General features: G+C 34.9%; 1 protein-coding gene across 1 annotated transcript in view; it reads left to right on the top strand.

Annotated features, from left to right (window-relative positions):
- The window catches only part of PTPRT (protein tyrosine phosphatase receptor type T), a 680,289-nt gene that overhangs the window by 540,614 nt on the left and 116,731 nt on the right, over window positions 1-22,944 (top strand). The window contains exons 12-13 of the mRNA XM_070939969.1: window positions 8,391-8,664; window positions 13,922-13,958. Of these exons, the coding sequence (XP_070796070.1) occupies window positions 8,391-8,664; window positions 13,922-13,958 (311 nt within the window). The remainder of the gene's footprint in view (window positions 1-8,390; window positions 8,665-13,921; window positions 13,959-22,944) is intronic.

Genomic DNA, 22,944 nt, shown 5'->3' with positions numbered 1-22,944 from the left:
GTTATTTGTAAATTTCTTTTTCTTACTGATACTTCCTGGCTGTAACAGTAATTAATAAATGACTATGAATATTCCCTGTGGAAACTCGATATAGATTATTCAGATCTAGCCACATCTCAGAGTAGATACAAATATGGCACTCTATATCTTTTTATGCCTTATACCAAGCTGCCTGGAACAGATTCCTTCTTTGGACCTAAACACAAAGAAGGAGATGACTAAGTTCCCCATTTTTCTGTATATTACTGAGACATTTCAAGACTTAATTATATCACAGGTATATAAATTATGGAAACATGTTAATGCTCCCATGATTAAAATTATAGAGAGCCTAATTGAAAAAGCATAAACTGAAATGAGGAATTCCTAATTATAGTTTGCTTTGAGATATTAATTTTCCTCCATAATGAATGCATAATTCTTCAAACTAGAAAAAGAGACTATTGCATTAATGTGTTAACTGAAGATAGAATCGGGAATTGTCATAAATGCATAGAGAAGATACAAAAGAAACTAATTAGAATTTAAGTGTAGTACACCCAGAGTTCTTATGTCTATAGGAACTAGTTAACTAAAAAAAAATTTTTTACAGAAAGTTTATGTAGATTCTTGTGAACTTCGGGAATGACAAAATTTTTAGAATACATACATCTAATGGGCTTATGATCATTCATGCTTTGGTGACTTCTCAGTTGGACCACTACGATGAAGTCTACTTGGGGCTGCCCTTGAACACCAAAAATGTTACAACTTGTTCAAAATGTGTGGAACTGGGTGTGCTTTGCTTTGCCTATATCATACTGCTATTGGGCAAGCTGTACTGGGTTCTAGTTTTGTTCTAGCTTTTAGTGCTAATTATTTAAAGCCCTACCTTTAACAGGGCCAAGCTATTTGTGGGACGATCTCTTCCATCAGGTTTGATAGGGTGAGCATACTCCAGACCTCTTCCCTTAAATGCCATTTTCTAGAAGAACCTAGCAAGCTCATTTTTCCATAGTAACTCTTTCCCTGGGAACCATATTTCTAGCAAAACATAGAGTTGCCTTTTCTTTCAGGTACTAAAATAAGTTGAGGTTGGAGACTACAGAGTTTACTGCTTAATGGATTGGATGTTTTTGACTAAAACTTTATTAAGGTTTTGTATATTATTGTCTTTTTATTATTCTAATAAACCTTCCAAAATTGTTTTTCATAAAATGGGTATCCATATAAATCCAAATAAATGTGATTGTTTTTAGGTCAGTATTTAAAATGGAATTATAACCATTATTAAATCCTTTTAATACTGCATGATCTTTTGCAATAAGTATGTGAAATAGTGGCTTTATTTCCAATAATTCTTCATGAAGAGGATCACTCCTAGGTTTGCTTCATAGGTTTAAGTTCAATGATTCCCAGAGTTTTAGTAAGGTGAATCTGTCCCTGTGCTTGTGTTTCAATGTTTCTTTGCATTGTTCACAATAAACTGATTTAATTGGGAGACAAGAAATGTCCTGCTTTTTAAATGTCCTTAGCAAAATGTGATGGTTCCACTTCCAAGTTAATGGTAGAATCTTTGGTTGAAAACCAGTTTTCAATTACTTTGTTATTCTTGTCATCCAAAATATCCTTTTCCAGGAGTAAAACTGAAAGACAACAAAGTTTTGTTGCTCAGCATTTCTGATGGTAGTTTTCATAGCTATATGTTACAATTGTTGTCACCGGAATATCTCTGCAATTTAACATTTGTCTAGATTTATCAGCTTTCTCTCAAATAGAAGCCATCTCTTTATTTTATGGTCACAGTTCAATATTCCTGTGAATTTTTGAGTTTAAGAAAATGAAGTCTGTTACTACTTCAACATTTTGCATTGGGTTGGCACTGCACATTAATATAATTGTTTAGCAAGTGGCTGGCCATATAAATTGGGTAACTAAATAAATAATAATTTTTAATACTTAGTAGCATACTGGCTTCTTTCATCTTCAACAAGATTTTTTTAAAGACTTCCTTATATCCATTCATCAAAAGGTCTGGGACTGTTAATATTTCTCCTGGCAATTTTAAGTCCAATGTCTATTTCTTTTAGACCAAAAGTTTAGCTTTTGATACAAGGGATTAAAGGGTCATAAAAACACAAGGTGATGGTAACAACCATGGCATACTCAGTTATTCCATATTCTATGTTAAAAACCATACAGAACAGTTTAAGCAGAATTTTCATTACCTTGAGCCCAATCTCTAACAGAATCTGGTTCATTGAAATGGTTATACTTAATATTTAGTAGATTACAGTTGGATATTTTCTTTCTTTATCTTAAATTTAGCATATACACTTCTAATTTGTGCATGCAGGATATTTTAAATTTCTGGGGATAATTACAATTAGGGCTTTGATCCTTTTATTCAGGATTTTCAATTCATTGGAATTGTTTTAACTTATCAAGGCAGAACAGAACTAACTAAGTGGTCTTGATTTTCCATCTCTGATAACATTGTTTGGGATCTTAGCACACAGGAAAAGATAATGTGCATGGGGTCTTAAGACAAAAAGAGGGTTTTAAAACATAAAGTATTTTAGTGTCTTCAAATATAAAAATGCCTTGGTGGAATCAAGGAATACTGAATTAAGATACTGATGCATTTTCAAATCAGAATAATCAATAAAATACTAAAGAAGAATGTAGCACTCTTGCTACCCTTGTAGGTTCTGATGAATTCATGTGAAAAATAGGAATGAACTCTATTAGGATAGATACAGGCTTTGTGATCATAATTTAAACAGCTATTTTTTTTCCAGAATTCTAGATGCTACTTAATATATTTTTTATGATATTAAAGTAATTGGGGGAAATAATGTTTATTGAAGAGTTGCCAAACTCTGCTGAAAAGATATCAAATCCCATTCAACAAGTTTTCCTAAAGTGCATTTCTTAGATAAACTGATTAAAGCTAGTGTAAGAGGTAGAAAATTGTCTGCCTTCCCAGACAGATCACACAGCAAACAGGACAAATAAGCAAATTCTACTTTATTGTAGGCCTACATTGACAGAAATTTGCAAGTTTGAAAGTGCAAATCTCTCTCTGTCTCTTTTTACAGACCGAGAAGTTAGGGAAGATCTTTTCTAGTTTCTTTCTCTGCTTGTTATGCAGCTGTAGGAATCTCTCTCCACCCCAACATCCAGTGGTAGTATTCTGCCGGTTTTAATGGGTTCGGGCGAACGAACCGGTAGTGGCAGCAGAAGGCTCCACCCATCCGCCCAGATGTCATCATGTCCCATTTTTTATGCTCTGCTCATGTGCGGAGGTGGTGCGTGTGAGCGAAGCGAGCATGTGCACGCACCCTCACATTTGCGAACTGGTAGCAAAGGTAAGTGAATATCACCACTGCCCACATCTGATTGTTCTCTAGGCAGTATCTCATCATCACCATCACCACCTCCAGTCTCCCAAGATCATTTTCACATAATATTGCAGAAGTCATAGGAATGGAATTGTTCCAGATATCTTGATATCGTTGCTTATTTATTTACTTAGCCTATAGCATTCAATGTCAGGGAGATCTGCAAATGCTAGACACAATGCAATCCTGACAACCTAGATTGCTCTCTGCATTCTGTTTGGCATTTGCATTCCCATCCTTGATGCACCAAGGGTGGCAGCAAACTAGTTTTATAGCAGCTAACTAGTGGCACTTGGGTTGCTGGCACTTGGGTTGCTGGCTCTTCTGGGTTCCTTGGCTGGTCTTCCCTCGTCTTGTCCTGTGTCTTATTGCCTCATATTCAGTCAGGTCCAGTACTGGCTTCTGCTCTCTTGTACTTGCGAATGCAACTAGGTTTTTGCCACCAAGGGAAAAACTCATTTATCTATTTGCAATATATTTTTAAACCGCTGGGTGGGCAAGAGCCAGAGAATGAGCAATGGGAGCACATAGGGTCTTCTGGAGGCAGGATTGAACCTGGCTGGCCAGAGTGCAGACCATTTCTGGTGAGCAATTCCAACATCATTAAGCCACTGTGCCTCTGTGCCACTGTGTCCCTTTCATATTGTTAAAAGAGTTGTACAATTTATTAGAAAAATTCTGATGTAACCCACACTTTGAAATATAGTCAACTCTTCATTATTACATGTATTACAATCTCTTTATCTTATCTATATTTGATGAAGATTAACTTTATTCTTGAATAAAATCAAGATTATTTTATTATTATTATTAAACAGCATCCAGATAGGAAAGTGTGGGGGTATATGTGTGTTTCTTCTTTAGTAAAATAACAAAGAATATGTATTGCTTTTATTTCTAAACAATTCTATAACTTAGAATGAAAAATGTGGTTATTTTTCCTGTGTTCAAAGTGTTTCCAGTATGTACTTCATCTCAAAGTTTTTCAATAATGTTGTATGACTAATTAAAGTTACTTCTTGGAAGTCCCAGACATCCACTAAAGGTTAAACATTTACAAAATGTGTAGATGATGCCTTGAAAAGGACATGAGTTACTTCTTCAGTCTGTGTAAATTTCACATATAAATAGGTTGAATTTAAAGGTTATCATGCTGGAGCATTTGTCAGACTAGTAAGACAAGACATATTTAATACCAATTTAAGGTAAATTGGAAGATACTTGTTATGAAGGAGAGATATTCTAGGAAAATGTGTTATTATATTTGAATTTCATGATAACTTTGACAAACAGGAAGCAGTACATGGCTGACCTTGTCTGAAATAGTTAATAGTTGGATGGAAGACTAACAGAATTCTAGAGTTGTAAACTAAGCTTGGAAGTAAAAAAATCAAGAAGAAAGCAGTAGCAAATTACTTTATGTAGCATTGCCAAACAGGTACATAAATATGTTTGTGAAGTCACTAGGATTCAAACATAAGTACTGAGGTAGAATGAATTTCTTCCTTTACATCTGCTCTGCGTATCTTTCAAATTCTCAACAATGGTCACATTGTCTGGTGAATTCTGGGAGATGAAGTCCACACATCCATCTGGGTTAGGGTAGGCTAACCTAACACCTAGAAGGATTAGTGTTCTAATGCAATGGTTTTGTCTCGAATTCTATAATTAGAATTTCCGGATTAGCTCTCTTGTCTACATCCAGTTTCATTGGTACAGTCTGGTGGGTGCTCTGTGGACTGCAAAATGAATCTTTATGATAAACTGAATAAGCCACAGGTGGTAGCCTACTCATTATAAATTCAGACAACATAAAAAAAATACCCCTTAACAATTAACACAAACATGATTTGGGCTTAACCATACAGCCCTGCTATAGGCTATGTAACAAAAGTCTTCAAGACCTTATAAGAGATCAGTGGGATAGGATTGAATCTAATTTCTAGTGAAATGATTTTCACAAGGGAAAAATTCTCTTCCTGTGCCCCACCAGATGAAACTCCCTAATACTTTTCCTGTCAGATCTGACAGTATCCTGACTCGAAGCTATGAAGGCCTTTAAAGATAACCACTAGCACTTTGATTAAGACCTGGGAGCATACCAACAACCAATACAATTCATGCCAAACAAGGAACATACAGTACATAACTGCTTGCACTGCTGCATTTTTCATCAGCTGAAACTTCTGAATGTTTTTCAAGAGCGATTGAGTCAGGATATTTTGAATTGTGAACCTGAACCTATCAATGGATTTGTGCAGAGTTTCCAGCTATTTGTATTTATTTATATACAAATAAATACAGAGAAAGCAACTCTGAGCTGCATACAGAAATTGAATTACTTTCCCTGAGGGTGAGGAAAATTATGACCCACACTGATTAGAAATGTGTTGCTGATAAAACTGATGACTTTTTTTTTTTTTACTTAGAAAGGAAGGAGCTTCTATGTTCTTGTTTCTGTGATGCAGTTGTAATGATAATTTGACTGGCATAATGTGTATGTATGTATGTATGTATGTATGTATGTATGTATGTATCGGGGTGGGTTCTACTTTACTACTAGTTTGCAACAGGATTGTGCATGCACAGATCGCCAATGATGACATCCGGTGTGGTGGGCGGGGCCTCCCTCCAGTTTTACTACCGGACAACCCACCACTGGTATATATGTGTGTGTGTGTGTGTGTGTGTGTGTGTGTGTGTTTGTGTCTGTGTGTATATATGTGTGTGTATGCTGACAATAGCAAAAACAACACAGCTAATTACAAGTGGGAGATGGCTGGAAGGGCCTATTACAAGCGCAATGGCCAAATTGATTAATGGCGTATAAAGGCAGAGATCTCTGTAATGGTAGTTTAATACGCTGACGATGTCAGCAGATGGCTTAGTAGAATAAATTTTTAATTATTTTAGTTCCGGAACATAAACATGGTTCTTGCTGCAACATAGACGCTGATCCTGAATTCAAGGAGCCAATTCTCCATGAGATCTCCCAACAAGATCCCATTGAGCTCATTTAGAATTGTAAACAAGCCTGCTGCCAAATGTTTTAGCTGGGAGGCTCTGATGAACAATATTCTCTCCTTCCAGGGCATTCAATAAGAAAAAGAAAAAAAAAAAACACCTCACCTCTCTTATGAGCTTTCTACAGCTGTTACATACATCATTAAGAAAGGATATATTAAAACACTTGGATATTAAAGCACACATACAATCATTTTAAGCAACACTTTGCTGTTGAATCAATGGGCTTAATCTTCCAGTGTCCTGGAATAAGATTCACTCAGAATTAATAAGCTGTTCTCTCACACAAAGAATAGATGGAAGAGTTCCCTCAAAGGTAAAGTACATTTCAAAAGCACAGTATTTAAAGAAATGCTCTTCCTCTGTCTCTCTTGGCAAAAATTCTCATTGCACAACAAAACAAAGCAAAATCTCATAGAGTTATTGTTCTCTACTTTCTCTTTTTGTCTGTTTGATTTCTCTTCTTAGATCAGGTCTTCAATCTGCTTCTCTTCTTAGTTTCTTCCTGGCTGTTCAAACTTTGATTCTCCCCCAGGCAATTCCCTGTGCAGTTTTTTTAAAAAAAAACTGATGAAACCACCCTATCTTCCTCTCTGCATGTTGGTTTACCTGCCAAGTGATGCTTCTGAGTCCATTGTATCCTCAAACTCTCCCTCTCTCTTTGTTAGCAGCAGGGAATAGAATCCCAGACAAAGAAATGCAGGGGAAAAAAATCTCTCTCCCTCTCTCCCCACCCCCTCAACCCCCCTCTTTCTTGTAAAGTTACTTTTTCAGCATGGTCATAAATTCAAGTAATTAAACAGGACCTCAATAAACAAGAACTACTTGCATTTTTCCAACTTTTACATTCAATATTCTGCCATTCTACTTTTGAAGAAAAACTCACTCCCCAGACTCTTGTGCTTGCTGAACTAAAACCCTCAGGCCTAGAATGTGTAATAATAAGGTATTGTGATTATAATTCATATAATCTCGTATCTTGTTTATCTCTTTAACCTTTTTCTGACTTGGCTTCTCAACCATGTCAATCATTCAATTTATTGCAATCATAGCAGTTCTGTTAAATGTAATGTACATTGTACAAATGTACAAATGTACATTGAAATGTTTCAATGTAATTACACAAGTTATCAATTCATGCAAGGATGTAGATTTTGTTGCTGCTTCAAAATGTTTAATCATACCATGGCAGCCCTTACCCAAGTGATGTTCATTCAACAACTGAAGGAGGCTTCAGTTGAATGTGCTTATAAGCCTTTCAGAATTCAACAAAACTTTGTTGTTCCTTTTCTTTTTGTTCTTCATTCCAATTCATGTGGGTCATCATTTGGACTTAAAGTATGGAAACCAGTTGGCTGGAGCATCTGAAAATGGAATTAAAAATATCATCACAGCCCCAATTCACCCTGTGGAGCCACACATTTGATCTGTTTTTTTTTTTTTTACCTCCCAGCAAGTAGTGTGCAAGCTAAAGATAAAAGACATCAACTTCAGTCATTTGTCATGGTCAGATCACTATCTAGTCACTTTGGGACTCACAGCTACTACTGTCCTTATTAGAGGGTATGGGGCCATTAAGATAATTTATCCCAGCCACCTTATGGATCCAATTAGTTTCCTCATACACTTGGGAAACTTCTCAGTGATCTAGGAGACAGCTGTGTGAGTTTCTTAGCTGAGTTCTCTAGCAGGGAGATAGCAGAAGTGCTCAATAGGAGTACTGCCAAGTGCCAATCCAATTCAGGCTGACATCATTGCAATTCTAATATTCTAATACTTTTCTCCACTTATTACATTTGTAGAGTGCTGGTCAGCAGTGATATTTAGTGCAACTCTTGGGATTTTTCTACAATAAATGCAGACACTGAACTCTCTACTGATGTCCATTTTTTTATTGCCAATACTCTCCTGAATTAGATTGTTTTTATTATACCCCAAAAGTTGTTTGTTCCTATCCCATTAAATTTTCCTGGTCTTTTTCAGTGTCTACCAGCTTGTTGTAAAAGAAGAACGGCCACAGAAATCACGAAGAGCTGCAGACATCATTGAATGTTTCTCTATTCCAGTGAGCTACAAAAATGCTTCGAATCTTGACTCCCCCCATTATTTTGCAGCTGAGTTGAAACCAGTCAATCTTCCAGTTACACAGCCTTTCACAGTGGGAGACAACAAAACCTATAATGGTTATTGGAATGCTCCCCTTTCACCATTGAAAAGCTACAGCATTTACTTTCAGGCTCTCAGTAAAGCAAATGGGGTAAGTGCATCATGAGCAAAATTTACTCAATTTAACAATAAATCCCCTGGATCTTTTAAAAAAATATGTCAAACCATGCGATTGTTTTAATATTTGAAAGTAAGCATCTTGTATTATCACAAGTATATCTGACGTGTATAACACATTTGTCTGAAGTGGGTGGAATTAAAGTAATTGTCACTGTGAGCTTGTTTGCAGTAGGAAACTTGACCAAGATCTATTTGATGTAAGAGAAAAAAAGACTCCTCCCACCCCACCTCTATTATCCTGCTCAAAATCTCTGGTAGGGAGAGAGACTATATTTTCTGTCTCTCAATAAACTACAGAGTAAACCAGCAATGCACAAGAGAGATTGCTCAGGCATAGAATTGTTGGGAGAAAGTGAAAATCTCCACTCAGGTTTTCTGTAAAGCTTAGGGAGAGGAAGGATAAACATATGTGTGCAGCTGTGGTTTATATTCTTATTTGAAGCACCCTCCAACTCATAAATAATGACAACCCAAGAGCTAATATACAAAAAATCCCCCAAGTTTACACTTAATTCTATAATTATTTAATAAGAGGTGCCAGTCTCAACTGCTTCCAGCTATCCCTTTTCCTCCCATCAACTTCACTTTATAAACATTGCTTGGCATAGAAACGGAGCATTAAAAAAAACACTCTTTATTTGATTGCACTGTTAATCTAAGATTCTTTCCTAGTAAATAGTATTTCCTATTTTCAACACAATTTCAGATTAGTCTCTTTTAATGAGATTTGTATCTATCTATCTATCTATCTATCTATCTATCTATCTATCTATCAATAGGCTCTTCCTCTTCCCATGATATTTTAATTAAATATGAATTGGTCACAGTAAAAAATAAAATTTCAATGTTGATTTTGTCTTCAGCAGAAGCATTTACATCTGGTAATATAAACAGAATGGTTTAATTGGATAAAAATTGTAATCTCACTTCTGTCTTCATTTCTAATTATTGCTTCCTGTTCTTGATAAAGTTCTTGGATTTTCTTCTGAGGTTACAGTGCAGAATCCACACTATTAAGGTGCTCTCAACAACTATAGACAGGATTCTCAGGAAAAAAAAATTAAATAGAACTCTATGAGGAAAGGCAAAATATAAAGGCTTAAAGTTTTAAATAAGTCAATCAGAATTAAATGAATACATTAATAATTGTTGAAACCTTGTAAGATTATCAAATCATGTGAGATTTTTATGTTTACATTTAAAATATTGGTAATAAAAGTTGAGCTTTTGAGCAATGCTAATGATGAGACTGTCAAAAACTTTAAGACTAAAAAATAATAATTTGGTGCCTCCAAAAAATATACAAGTTGGTTTTTTTTTTACTTTGTACTTTAATTGTATGTCCTGTCCAAATAGAAACCATTGCCTATAATATGGTGATGTCACTGGCTGAAATTTGTGAGCATTTTTCTGTTTGAGTGTACAAAGGGCAATACTGATACCTTAAACATTATAGGGTTAAGATATTTTGCTCCTCCCTCTCCATTAGAAAAATCCTCTTGATGGTTTGGAATGGTTCTTTTTGAGGGATCCTGTAATATGAATCTAATATTTCAAGCATTCATTGCACTGCTTAAATCCAGTGGTGGGATTCATCCAGTTCACATCACTTCGGGAGAACCGGTTGTTAACTTTCTGAACAGTTTGGTGAACTGGTTGTTGGAAGAAATCATTAGGGCGGAGAACCGGTTGTTAAATTATTTGAATCCCACCACTGCTTAAATCCCCTACTTTGTCCAAAAAATATTTATAAGGAAAGAGAAAGATTGAATCCCTGAACTCCACCCACTTGGCAGGGTTTCTGGAATTTTAAATAAAATGCCAGGGACTGCATATTTCTACTCTGTCAACATTCCTGTGCATAGTTGCAAATCTCATTGGATCAGAAACCAGTTGTATTTTCTCTACAATTTTTTGCTTCCCCCCCCCTTTATACCCAACTCTGACACATTTCATTTAAACATCTGGCTTTTGACGAGTCCATCAAGTGAAAAAAAAAATCACACATTCCAGTAAACAAGTGGTTTATATTATAAAATGAAAGAATATTCAGTTTCACACGTGTTCTATTTAGACTATCTTTGGATGGAGATCCAGAAAATTCAACTCCTCTGTGACAGCCCTGAGACTAGAACACAACATTTTGGCATATTACACCAAAAATGGCACATTGTGCAACAAAAGCGAAAGAAATGGCTGATCTAAATTGATCACTATTTAACAGACATAATACAATCTATTGTGTCATTTTCAGTGTAACAATCTTAGCTAATGAGAGAAGAGACAGAATGGCTACGGTACAGCTTAACTTGGCGACAAACTGAAGCTCTAACATGCAAAATACATTACTTTTTTTTTTAACTTTTTCACATTATTTAAAATTTAAATTTATTCCAAAGGGAATGTTACTGAAGTTTTAGAACATTGTGTAAATTAACATCTAAAAGAAAACACCCATGTATTTTTAGAAGGAATAGGAATTCATAGTAGACACCTCATTATTATCCGAGCCTAATTTATCGTAGAAGGATATCAGATGACAAGAAGGCATACCTCTTATTATTATAATACAGAATTTAAGCAGACCCTGCCACAGCGTGGGAATAATGGTAGGAAGAAGACAGAATTTAATTCCAATTGAAATTAATAAGTAATCTGGTTTGGCAGTACCCAGTCTTCAGATGTCAGACTTTGATCCATCCCTGTCCTTTATTGTATGTGTCTCAAACTAATACAAATATGCCCACATAATATATCAAAACTAGAAATATTATAGGTCTCATGTATTAGTTCTAAAACACAAGCTGCACTATTTTTTTTTCTAAGAAGCAACAATATGGAATAAAATAATTTTCCCCACCCACAATCAGCAGCACAACTGATTGTTACGTTCAGCAATGTGGATTGTCCTCCTTCTGCAAACACTTTTTAAAAAAATAATCCTTAATTTAAAAATAAATTAAGGATGAGGGGACTCTCTGCAAGGCGATATATCCAACATGTGAGAGGTAAACAGCAACTCTTCTCAATTGCCAAATGTTCCCAGAAACCAATTTCAGTTCAGTGACAATTGGGTTTGGGACTTATCAGAGCACTTTCTGTCATGAACTCTGGAAGTCTGATACCTAAACAGGGTTTATGTTAAAATTTAGTGTATTTTGAAGCAAAATAAAGTAAATAGAAAAATAAAGCCCTGATAAAGGCATTTCATCACTGGAAACTAGATCTGTCAATCACAAAACTCTGCCTGTGTCCATACATCTGACTGAACTTTTATTTTTTGATGGAGGTTTGGATGAGTTTGTGGCACATTAAAATATGTTTTTAGACTTTCCTACTCTGAATCAGATTGTTTCCTCTTAGACTTGGAGGAAGTTACCATCTTAAAAATTAATCTGGTAGAATTGCTCTCTTGTGTTGGTCAGCTGGTAGAAATGATAGCATTAGGACAGTCTGCTTAAAGAAGTATTCTGGGAACTAGAAATTATACAAAACGATATACAATAATACTGGTATCACTGGATGTAGAATAATGTTTTTAGCTTATTGCACCAGAAAATATAATGTATTTTTCGGGCTATAAGGCGCACCGGTGTATAAGACACACCAAGATTTCCAAGAGGTAAGTAAGAAAAAAAAGTTTTTGCCCTCCCCGGCTCTCAAGCGCACTCTGCAGGCCTCCCAAACCCCCTGCATGCCTCGTTTTTTGCAAAAACAGGCGTGTTTTTCACCCATTTTTCACAAAAATGGCATTTTTGCCCTCCCCCACAGGAGCACTCTACAGGCCTCCCAAACCTATGTGTGCCCTGGTTTTTGCAAAAATGGATGAAAAACAGACTTGTTTTTTGCAAAAATGGAATGAGCTGGACGGTGCTTAGGGGGGGCCAAAAGTGGCTGTATTTGGTGTATAAGACGCACCAACATTTCCACCCTCTTTTTGAGGGGAAAAAGGTGCATCTTACATGCTGAAAAATATAGTATTTGCTATAATAAAGTATTGTTCTATTTTTTAAGAAATATTATTAAAATACAAGATGAAAATTGTAAATATATAATGCGATATTAATGCTTGCAAAATGTGCACAAAATAACCCTATTAATAGAACCCTATTATACTTTTATATGCAATAATTTATACAAGCAAGATGTGCACAAAATAGCCACATTAATAAAGTCCTATTATATACAATCATTTATTCAAAGTCTGGTACTTGGAGACACATGTTTTACAGTATAAAAGAGAGGAAGAAAGTGGTATTTGTAGTTTATTACCACCCAACAAATATTTCTTTGTCAGAACCATAAAGACAAATTGCAAGGTACAGCCTGATTACATATCATTTGGGCATGAAATGTGTGTTCTTAAATTATGCATAAACAATTTTTTGAACAAAAGGTATGTAGATGAGTCTAAATCTGTATGGTTTGCAAAATTTTCCTATATTTTTATATTCTCACAATTTTCTGCAAAAGAAAAAAGAAAGAAAGAAGAAAGAAAAGAAATGATTCGTAACTGTCCTTAACACTCTTCTGTAGAGTTAAAATATTTTTTTTCAAGTTTTATTTTCTTATGCTAGGCATATCTTTTTCAAATATGCATTTCCTTGTATATATTTGTGAAGGTGTCCGAGTAGAGTGTGATGGACAGTAAAGGACTCTATTTATGCCCATGTATTTTGTCCTTTTTGCAGACTGCACCATTTCCTTTTCACCAATGTGCATATTGAATTTAATTTATATCCCCAATCTATTCCCTGACAATGGCACTCAGGCTTTATGCACAGTGGTATCAATTTTCATTTAGTAGGGCTGAATACTCTTCAAAAGTGATTTGAAGTGCTTCAGGTCTCATGCAGAAATAGCATTTCTTTGCTGTTCATTAAAGCAACCTGATCTTGTTTCAGGTTTCCATATAAGTATGAAAAAAGAAGTGATATCCTTTAAGGAATTCATCATCAAACTTAGGGTGACTCTTGAAGCAATAGGAATCTGAAAACTATCATGTTCCCTTAAATGAATAGTAGATGAGAAGTGTATGCTTGCATTCAGGTCAGGTCCAAGGCACTTCTAAACCATTTTCATTGTGTGCACAGCCCTATATTTATTATGCTAGGCATAGATATTCCAGAAATATTCTTTATGTATGACTCTAGCTGAAGGATATTGTTCCTTCTTAAATGCTTCATAAAGAAACAATCTGATGTCCTTTCATGTTCTGTCATTTGCAGGAAACCAAAATAAATTGTGTCCGGCTAGCCACCAAAGGTATGTTCAAGATCTCTTTCTCCTATCTTAAATTATGGAAACAAATTCCTGCAGTGATTTAAAGTACAAGTACCAAATGATCTTTAAGATGCCCCTGAATGTTTCTTTCTTTTGTTACTAGAGAATAACAAGGCAGGTTTTGTTTCTAAAAATATATATAGTCATTGTCATTTACACAATGCCATAAAGTGGAATTATCCATATGTTGATTTAAACCAGAAAAGCTTTTTTTTTTCCTTTTCCCAAAAATGTTTGTTTTTTTCCCTCTACTTTCTTTCAAATAATTCTTAAGCTTTTAAGAATACCATGCTCCAGGCAGAGCTTTCATTTTTGATAATGATATGGAAGTGATAATCAAGCTGGTAAACATAATTCAAAAGAGAGCACATGCCTTGATTTCCAATGAGAGTGTTTTCACAATATCTAAAAGTTCAGCCCTGATTTGTACAAGTTCTGCTGATGTGCCTCCAGGGACCTTGACAAGAATGACTTAAAATTAATGTTAATTTAAGATGAGAAATCAAACCATTAGCCAGATACTAGTGTCTAGCTCAATCTAAACAGAATAGTGGTGCTTTGTTAAAATAAATTTGACATCCCTCAATCTAAATGACAGAGATGTGGTTCCTTTGAAAAGGCATGAATCAAGCAGGTAGCTTTGCCAGCAAAGGTGTCAATAGAACAATTTATATGTAACAAAAACTAAAAGCAGAGGAATTCCTGTCTGCCAAATCATTTTCCTCAATAAAAATGTCCTTGAACACAGTTGCAGAAATGGGGAAAATGTGCATATTTTAAAACTATATTACAATCAGTTTAATATAGACATTTTCTCCCAAATTTCATTTTCGTACCAAGCTGAATAATAGAATTATTATTGTTCAATTTATGTCAATGCTATTTTCTCACATTATAGTTTATTTTTCTTGTAGCTTCTATTCTTGTAATTTTATGTGAAATATAATGATCACTGTCAAGATATAAAATTCACTGAGTATGAACACAGTATTTAAATATTTGGGGAAATCTCTTCTTACTGTACAAGAATTAAGGAGTAAGAATAAGACAAGTAGCTACCTATACATTTTGTGATTTAAAACAATGTTCCTGAAATAACAAAACTGTTATCAGTGGAGTCATGAATATCTTCATTGGTCTCTTATTTTAGAGGAAATAACAAGAGCATTTTAAGCCAATAAATGAGTTCGTCATAACATTTAAACTTCATTTATAGGTTAGCCTTTTGCTCCACAATATATTTTTCACATTGACAATAAAGTTTATTGACTTTTCTTCATTAGCTATAATTACAACATCAAAGGGTTGTTTTGGCAACTCCAATTCCATTCTCTGATCCTGACTTTGTCTTGTCTTTACAGTATGATTTACACAGACTTATCCTTCTGTTTTCCATATCAAAGAATACTAACTAGCCACAAAATGAAAAAAGGCAGAAAAATTCATCATTATACTGAAAGCTGTTTCCATTAGCAAAAGTTATCTTCTACTAAAATTCACCACTATGAAATGCTTCCATGATACAACCTAAAGCATAATAGATTTGTTTAGTTCCAGCTTTAAATAATGGGATTTGTAAAATCAGGTTTGTGGTTTAGCATTTTGTGTGAACCCAGCCCTTATGACCCATTCAGCATTCTTCTTCTTCTTGTGCCATATCCATCATCGGATGTTGGCAATCATGTTGACGATCCTATGATCATTCAGCATATCTTGGTTAAATCAAAGCATTGATAAGGCCTGTGATGAATCACTGGATCACATCTGAATGTAATATTCCTTTGTATTATATCTCCTGCTTAAAAAGGAAGGGAATTGGTAAAAAGTCTTGAAACATTAATGCGGAAATATCTGTCTGAAAACCATTCTGTGGTAACAGCAATGCAAGGAAGTTTTTCTGCAACTGTCATGAAATTAAAGAATCACATTAAAATGACATAAAAAGTCCTTTTAAAAAGTGAGACACATTAAATTGGAGTCACAGGAAAAAATCTTAATTATTCAGACTTGTCATGCAAAGGCCTTCCCTACTAATTTATCCAAAAATTATCAAAAGTAAAAGAAGGAAGATATTTTTGGTGTGATAGAATTTTTAGCATTTTTCACAACTTCTCTCCTCAGCTTTGAAAAAAAAATCTACATCTGTATTTAGAAAAGGAAAAGAAAACCAAAACAATGGGATTTCAGAGTAAACAACATTGAATTTGTAACTGGTAAGGCTTGTACCAGCTTGTATAAAGGGAATAATTCATTAAAACTTGCTTCCATGTTGTTAAGGAGCAAAAAATACAAAGCAGGTTTTGAGATATGGCTAAACCAATGGTAATTGGCAAATGGTTTCCTACTAGCAGGTGATTTCCAGTGTGATGCAGTCCTGTATCTATAGTCTTTGGGGTATTTATAGAAGTATAAGCAGTGGTGAAATTAAGTATTTTTATCCTATGTATCAATTTAATTTTATTTATAGGTTTTCAAATAGAAAAAGTATTTTAATTTAATATTATTTATTGCACAGAAAAAAATAAAATATGCTAAGGAAAATGGAAAGACAAAAAAAAAGAAAGAAAAAAGAAACATGCTGTAGATAACCAAGAGTTTTACAAAAAAAAAAATATATATAGAAAACCTAAAGATGACCTAGGCAAAAAGAAGTGCTAAGCCCAACTCATGTTGTTGTTGTTAGTCGTGAAATCATGTCCAACCCATCGCAACCCCATGGACAACGTTCCTCCAGGCCTTCCTGTCCTCTACCATCTCCTGGAGTCCATTTAATCTCACATTGACTGCTTCAGTGACTCCATCCAGCCACCTCATTCTCTGTCATCCCCTTCTTCTTTTGCCTCAGTTGTTTCCATTATTAGCCTCTTCTTCCTTCTGAGTCCTTCCTTCTCATTAGGTGGCCAAAGTATTTGAGTTTCATCTTCAGGATCTGGCCTTCTATAGAACAATCAGGATTGACTGGTTTGATCGCCTTGCAGTCCAAGGGAGTCTCAGGAGTCTTCTCCAGCACCAGAGTTCGAAGGCCTCAATTCTTTGGCACTCAGCCTTCCTTATGGTCCAACTTTCACAGCCATAGATTCAACTGGGAAAATCATAGCCTTGACTATATGCACTTTTGTTGGCAGGGTGATGTCTCTGCTTTTTAGTATGCTGTCTAGGTTTGCCATAGCTTTCCTCCCCAGGAGCAAGCGTATTTTAATTTCTGGGTTATAATCCCCATCTGTGGTGATCTTGAAGCCTAGGAAAATAAAATCTGTCACTATCTCCATTTCTTCCCCATTTATTTGCCAGGAATTGAGAGGGTTGGAAGCCATGATCTTAGTTTTCTTAATGTTGAGTTTCAAGCCAACTTTTGCATTCTCCTCCTTCACCCGCATCAAGAGGCTTTTTAGTTCCTCTTCACTTTCACTTTCTTTTTTTTTTTATTGAAAAAGTTTTCAAATACAGATTTTTCCCCCCTTTTCCCCCCTCTCCCTCCCCCTCCCTAACCCCCCCTCCCCACCCCACCCATCCCCCCCTGTGACTTCTTCATAACAAAAAAAAACCTAATTCATAACAGATTACTTACTCCCTCCTCTAGATATTGACCTTTACTTACTAAAAATATTATTAATATTATAACATCCCCCTTTATCCATACATTTCAGAAAAGAGAAAAGAGAAAAGAAAGGGAAAAAAAGGGGGAAAAAAAGACATTATACTATGACATTATAAAATAACTTCTCCACTTTAAAACTATACAATAAGTCCTACTTTAACATTTAATCTTCTATGTATATTACTATGACATTTCAAAGCAGCCTTCCCCATCAAATCTAGTTTAACATTTATTCCACTCTATCCATTTCCTCCACTCCCCTAAATATATCACTTAAAAATCCCTTTTCTTAGACTAATCAATCTACTAACTAGCTTATTCACCCACTATCAAGCAAAATTACCATACAACATTTCTTAATATCTTTGATTCACTGCCCACACTACTTAAAAATCTATGTCTATATTTTCCATTATATCTAAATAAAAAAAAAAGAAAAGACAATAACTTTAAATTTATAATCCATATAGTATCTTCTTTAAGATCTTTCCACTGGATTGGTAGAACCAACATCCATAATCGGGTAACGTAACTTGCTGGTGCAACAGTTTATTCAAGATCTTCAATCATATCTGCCCCCATCAGTAGTAAATATCTTCTTATATATATAAAAGTAAAAACAACCACCCGAGTGACATTATAATTATATTCCATATAGTAATAATTATGGGTTTCATCAGGATTATTAATTCCCGTCATCGTAGTGGGTAACAACCCGATCTTCTGCATGCCCCAGCATAATTCTCTTGCCTTATAATTCGAAATAATATAATATATTTATCAACACAAAAAAAAAAAATTCCAAAATGGATAATTCAAATCCATCAGTTTAAGGCTCATTTCACGTCCCCAAATTACAGCCATGCAGAGATCTGCCACAATCTTCAGGATGATATTAACCAATACGTCGCCTCTTCTGTGTTTACACATAATAATTCATATTTTAAAGTCACTGGCTTCACTGTTGCCTGATTTAGAAATTTCTATTTTTATGCCACCTATTTCTTTTTTTCTTTTCTTTTTGTGGGTTTGTTTTCCATCCTGGTTTCTTTTCTACAGATTGTGTATCATCCGGTCGGATTTTGTTCTGCTTTGTAGATTGGTCTTGTTGGTTTTGTTTTTGTATCTCATATTTCTTTTTTATCCCTTGTATTTCACCTAATTGGTTTCCGTGCTTGTCCTTGCCTTGATAAGTCATCACTTTAAGGTTAGATGCCACTTCTCTCAGATTTGTAGATAATCCAGCTGGGATATCCAATAAATCCAAAGGCAATTCTTCTGGTACAGTCTCTATATTTTGATATTTTACCTTTATTTCCAGCTCCTTCTGCTTATCCTGTATTATACCTGAAGATGTTAAGTTCATTTTCAACCTATTTTGATAAAATTCTTCTGCTCTTTCAACAGTGTTTAGCTGATATCTTTCTCCTTGATATCTAAATATAATACCCACTGGGGCGTCCCACCTGTATAAGATATTTCTCTTTTTTAACTCATTCACCAGAAAACCAAATTTCTTCCTTTCCATCAATATCTTAGGTGGGAGTTCCTTGTAAATCCAAATCTTTCTTCCATGCAATTGCAACTTAGAATTGAAGGAATTTTGCACGATGTTATTCCTAATTTCTTTGTCTGTAAAATAAATCACCACATCTCTAGGCAATTGCCTATGCTTGGCAATCCAGGAGTTAATTCGATAAACTCTGTCAATCCTACAAAACACTTCATCAGGTTGAACCTTTAGAATCCCAGCTAGAAATTCAGAAGATATTTTCCTTAAATCATCTCTATTATTTTCCTGCAAACCTCTTAATCTTATCGCATATTCTGTGAAATTATATTGTGCCATTAAAATCTCTTTTTCAATCTTCTGTTGCAGATTTTCTGCATTACCATACTTTTGATCGGCATTCATTTTAGATTTTTCTTCTAAGCTATTATCCTGAATATTTATCAAGTCATTTTCAATTTTTTGGATTCTATTGTCCAATTTATCTTGAATTCCTTCCATTTTAGACTCTAGTGCATTAGTATTTATGTCCAACTGCATCATAAATTCTGTAAAACCATTAGCCATAGATTTCACCAATTCTTTAATTTCCTGCTTAAATTTTTCAAATTGCTGATTCACAATCTCCTCCCTTCTTTCAATCTCTTCTATAAAAAATTCTATTATATTAAAATCAGGTTTCTCAGACTGAAGAGTTAAGACTTGTTCCTTTAAGTTGTTGGTGGGGGAATCCCCCCACCTTCTTGTTTATCTGACTTTATGAGTCTCAGTGCCATGTTTCCACCCAGGCAGACTTTGTTAAAAAAAAAGCAAGAAAGACTTCTTTCCAATCAACAACAATATCAGGTCTCCAAGGGAGAGAAAAAGAGAAAAAAACACAGGAGCGAAGTTTTGTCTACACAAGTGTAGCCAGTGGTATTTATTCCGCTACATTGTAGTAATAAAAAACGGAAGGACTTTCCCTTTCTGCCTCTCCTCCAGCCGACGCCATTTTAAAAGGCTTTTTTTCCTCTTTCTTTTCCTCCTCTCTCTTAAATAATTTCTTTTTAAAAAATCAGTAAGATACTTGCAGTTCAGTATTACAGGTCCAGCTCACATTTTCTTTGAGTAGTCTGTTAAATTTGCAGGCTTGCTTTTGACGCCTGGCTCTGCATCAGCAGAGGTCTCCCAAAGCCCGGAGCAGCGGCTGGGGATACGGGGCATCTCATCCGCTCCGTCCCAAAAGTAAAGGAAAAACTTTTGGGACTCCGCAGAGAGTTCTACCCACCCCTGCTGGCTCTATCTCCGTTTCCTCATGGAAACGGAGTTTTTTCGAGCCACCATTCCGTTGTGAAGGCGGCTCTGACAGGCGATGGAAGCTGACGATCCCAAAGGAACGTCTGGCAGCGACAAGCAGCAAACCGGAAGAGCCTTCACTTTCACTTTCATTAGAGTGGTATCATCTGCGTATCTGAGGTTGATATTTCTCCCCACAGTCTTAATTCCAATTTGTGATTCATCTAGTCCCGCATTTTTCATGATGTGCTCTGCATATAAGTTAAATAGGCAGGGTGACAGTATACTGTATAAAATAGTATATGATAAAGACAGTATATGATAAAGCTGCAGATACACTTATCATTCATATATTATTTTAGGTGGTTATAGTTTGGTGAAGTTTGAGAAGTTTCTGTTAATTTCTCAATTGTTTAATGATTCATGCCAAGAAATTTGGATTCTCTACTTTCTCCTTAATACCTGGAATATAATTAATCTTTTTTTCCAAAATAGCATAGAAAGATTACTTTCCCTGTGGTTTCCCTGTTCTTTTATAGAAAAAAAAACTTTTAAAAATAAATTGTTTTTAGCAATGGGGTGTGAAAGATGTAATGTAGGTATAACAAGGAAAAATTTGTATTGTTAGGCATCTATCAAAAGAGTTTGAAAGGGATATTTCATTTATTCATTTTATCTTCAAATAGTTTTATAGCAGAAACATGTAAGCATTTGAAATATGTGGCAAATTAGTATATATGCTTGTGATCTATTAATTGTGATCTGAATAAAGAAGGAATTCTAGAAATAACACTAGCATGTAATAAGAAAAAAAAGTAAGAGTGAGAAAATCGCTAAAGACAAAATTGAGCAGTGGATACACCATCAAAGTCATCAATATCTAGTCCATACGTATGAAACAAAATAGTGCTGGAATTAGTAACTGGACAAAAGCTGAACTGGACAGCTTGGACCAAAAGTTAGAAAACTGATGACTATTTACTATGCATTATATCCCTTTAATAATATTGATAGATTGTACCTGCCCTACAAAAATGGAGGCAGAAGTTTAATTCAAACAAACTGTTGAAGAAGAAAAACATGTATTAGTTGGTTATATGAATGACAGTCAAGAACACATACTGATTCAAGCTAAAAACTGAAACTTACTGAAGATACATAATACAAAACAAGAATATTGAAATAATTTAATAAAAACACAAGTAGAATTTTGGCAAGGAAAAGTACATCATGGTCAATTTCTGCAAAAGATCAAGGGGAAAGTGGATAAAGATAAAACTGGCAATGGCTTACAACTGAAATATTTGCAAAAAAATGTTAACAAAAAAATGAAGGCTTGATTTTGGCTACTCAAGAGCAAGCCATTTGAACTAATGCAATCAAGACCATAATTGAAATTACATCAAATGATTCAAAGTGCATATTTGCAAAGAAGCAAAAGAAATATTACATCAAATGCTGAGATTTTTCAAGATACATAAACTGATTATAAAGAACAACGTAACAGAGTCACTGAAATTATTCATTGGAACAGTGAACAGAAAATTATCATGTGTCAGTAAGGAAAAGTTGGTGAGAACATAGAATTTAAAAAAGTAGTTGCCAATATTGTGTGATTTCTCAATATAAATTGATGAAGTCTTGGTTTATAACCCACCAAATTTAGCTGTGGTGGAAAACAAGAAAATATGGATAAAAAATTGGCAATATCAGGGGATAGTAGAATAGAAGAAAAAGAATTGGAGAAGATTTCAAATTATCAAGATATGAAAATCAAAGTTGAAAAGTTTCAAGATGCTTGCTACCATTTATAATAACCATGTCATAGGGTCAGACTATTTAAAGGACCATCTTTGCCCCATCATTTTTGCTTGTCCTACAAAACTTGACCGAGTAGATACATTTTGTGTCCCATCCTTTAATCAATGTTATCTAATAGGACCTAGGAAGTATGCTTTCTTTGTTATCTTGGCTGCCCTTTGGAGTAGCATCACCGCAGAGATTTGGACTGCTCCAATCATGCAAGGTGTCAGTTTATTTCTAAAAAGTTGACCTCCATATAAACTACAACCATTTTTATGCAGGTTCCTAGTTTAGGTGGAAGTCAGTGAACGGTACATGTGAAGACTTTCAGCCTATCTTTAATGATGTTAAACATGTAACAGGAATCTCTTGAGTTACATATGTAGAGATGGAGTAAAACACTTTGGAGTAAAAGTTTGTTTGGAGTAAAACACTTGAATAGAAATTATGACAAAAGTGCCTGAGGTGCAGTCACATAGGAGAGAGACAATTGTTGGAACTTTGACACTGGGTTGCAAGTACCTCCAGGGAGACCATAACTTCAAATGGTCACTAAGCAACTAATCATAAACTGATGACGACCTTTACCTTGCGACACCACAACTGTCAGATGTAAATGCCTTATTCTCTAATGTGTAAATAATGTATATATGGAACATCAGGGGTTAACTTATTCTTTGGACTTTAATGTATTCATAATTTACCACTCCCATTCCTGGCTCCACCCCTTGTATATATAAGGAGCCATCCTCCCCATTTTTCCTTGCTTCTATCTTGAATAT

Source organism: Pituophis catenifer, unplaced genomic scaffold, assembly GCF_029215685.1.
Source record: "Pituophis catenifer annectens isolate HBS135680 unplaced genomic scaffold, rPitCat1.0.hap2 SCAF_3, whole genome shotgun sequence".
Lineage (NCBI taxonomy): Eukaryota > Metazoa > Chordata > Lepidosauria > Squamata > Colubridae > Pituophis > Pituophis catenifer.
Note: the sequence above shows the minus strand (reverse complement) of the source record. Positions and strands in the feature narration are given on the sequence as shown.